This window comes from Oxyura jamaicensis, unplaced genomic scaffold (assembly GCF_011077185.1).
Source record: "Oxyura jamaicensis isolate SHBP4307 breed ruddy duck unplaced genomic scaffold, BPBGC_Ojam_1.0 oxyUn_random_OJ70275, whole genome shotgun sequence".
Taxonomy (NCBI): domain Eukaryota; kingdom Metazoa; phylum Chordata; class Aves; order Anseriformes; family Anatidae; genus Oxyura; species Oxyura jamaicensis.
The window spans coordinates 1-1778 of NW_023309884.1; the positions used below are offsets into that span (position 1 = coordinate 1).

A 1778-nucleotide genomic window follows, 5' to 3' on the forward strand; every position below is an offset into this window, starting at 1 on the left:
GGGGGGGTGTAGGGAGAGGTGGTGAGGTGTTACGGGTAAGGTATTAGGGGAGGATGGGGGGGCCTGGGGGGGTGTTATGGGGCAGGGAGAGCTGGTGAGGTGTTATAGGGGAGGATGGGGAGGGTCTGGGGGGGTATGGAGAGCTGGTGAGGTGTTAAGGGTAAGATATTAGGGGAGGATGGGGGGATCTGGGGGGGTGTTGGGGGGGTAGGGAGAGCTGGTGAGGTGTTAGACGGGAGAATGGGAGGGTCTGGGGGGTGTTGGGGGGGTAGGGAGAGATGGTAAGGTGTTATAGGGGAGGATGGGGGGGGGGTCCTGGGGGTGGTGTTACGGGGTGGAGTGGCTGGAGGGGGGCTATGGGGCAGGAGAGGGTTGCAAGAATGCCATCTCCTTCCTCCAGGGTGCCCTAAAGATGGATTGGGGGGGTTCTGGGGAGGGGACGGGGGGGGCAACAGCAGGCTGTGAAGCCCGCGGGGGGAGCACGAGAGCTGCTCTAGGGGCTGGGGGCCCCGGTGGAGGCACCTCCATGCACCCCCCCCCCCCCCCCCCCGAAGGGCTCTTCGGGCTGGTGAACAACGCGGGGGTGGCCAACCCCATCGGCCCCACGGAGTGGATGCGGATCGAGGACTACCGGCAGGTGATGGCCGTCAACGCCTTCGGGGCCATCGAGGTGACGCTGGCGCTGCTGCCGCTGCTGAAGCGGGCGCGGGGCCGCGTGGTGAACACCTCCAGCGTGCTCGGCCGCCTCTCCGCCAACGGCGGCGGCTACTGCCTCTCCAAGTACTGCATCGAGGCCTTCTCCGACAGCCTGCGGTGGGTCCCCGTGTGTCCCGTGTCCCCCCCCCGGGGTCCCCAGTCCCGTCCCCGTCCCCTGACGGCCGCGCTGCCCGCAGGCGCGACATGCGGCACTTCGGGGTGAAGGTGAGCATCGTGGAGCCCGGCTTCTTCAGGACGGCCGTCACCGACCTGGGGGGCATCGAGGCGGCCCTGCGGCGGCTCTGGGAGCGCCTGGCCCCCGAGACGCGGCTCAGCTACGGCGAGGATTTCTTCCACAAGTGTGAGCGGCGGGGGGGGGACAGGCAGGGGGGACACCTCCATGCACCGGGGCGCACGGGACCCCCCGGGGAAGGGGGCACCAGGGCACACGGGGGACCCCGGGGAGGGGGCACCTGGGTGCATGGGACCCCCCCCCTGGGGAGGGGGCACCGGGGCACACGGGGGACCCCAGGCAGGGGGCACCTGGGCACACGGGGACCCCCTGGGCAGGTGGCACTGGGGCACACGGGGGATCCCCCAGGGCGGGGGGCACCGGAGGGCGCAGGGGACCCCCTGGGTGGCGTGCACCTGGGCACACGGGAACCCCCCCGGGCAGGGGACACTGGGGCGCATGGGGGACCCCAGGCAGGGGGCACCTGGGCACACAGGGACCCCCTGGGCAGGTGGCACCGGGGCACATGGGGGACCCCGGGGAGGGGGCACCTGGGCACACAGGACCCCGCCCCGGGCAGGGGGCACCGGGGCACACGGGACCCCCTGGGCAGGTGGCACCGGGGCACACGGGGGACCCCGGGGAGGGGGCACCTGGGCACATGGGACCCCCCTGGGGAGGGGGCACCGGGGCGCACGGGACCCCCTGGGCAGGTGGCACTGGGGCGCACGGGGGACCCCGGGTAGGGGGCACCTGGGTGCACAGGACCCCGCCCCGGGCAGGGGGCACTGGAGGGCGCGGGGGACCCCCTGGGCAGGTGTCACCGGGGCACACACCTGGTTCTGACCCT

At 72.7% G+C, this 1778-nt stretch overlaps 1 protein-coding gene across 1 annotated transcript; it reads left to right on the forward strand.

The window, feature by feature from the left end:
* Positions 1-504: 504 nt before the first annotated feature.
* Positions 505-1140, forward strand: LOC118159419 (retinol dehydrogenase 5-like; the record flags this gene model as incomplete). The annotated part of the gene is made up of 2 exons (XM_035314005.1): positions 505-810; positions 891-1140. Coding segments are annotated over exons 1-2 (534 nt in total), but the record flags the coding sequence as incomplete, so codon positions are not given.
* Between the last annotated feature and the right edge of the window lie 638 nt (positions 1141-1778).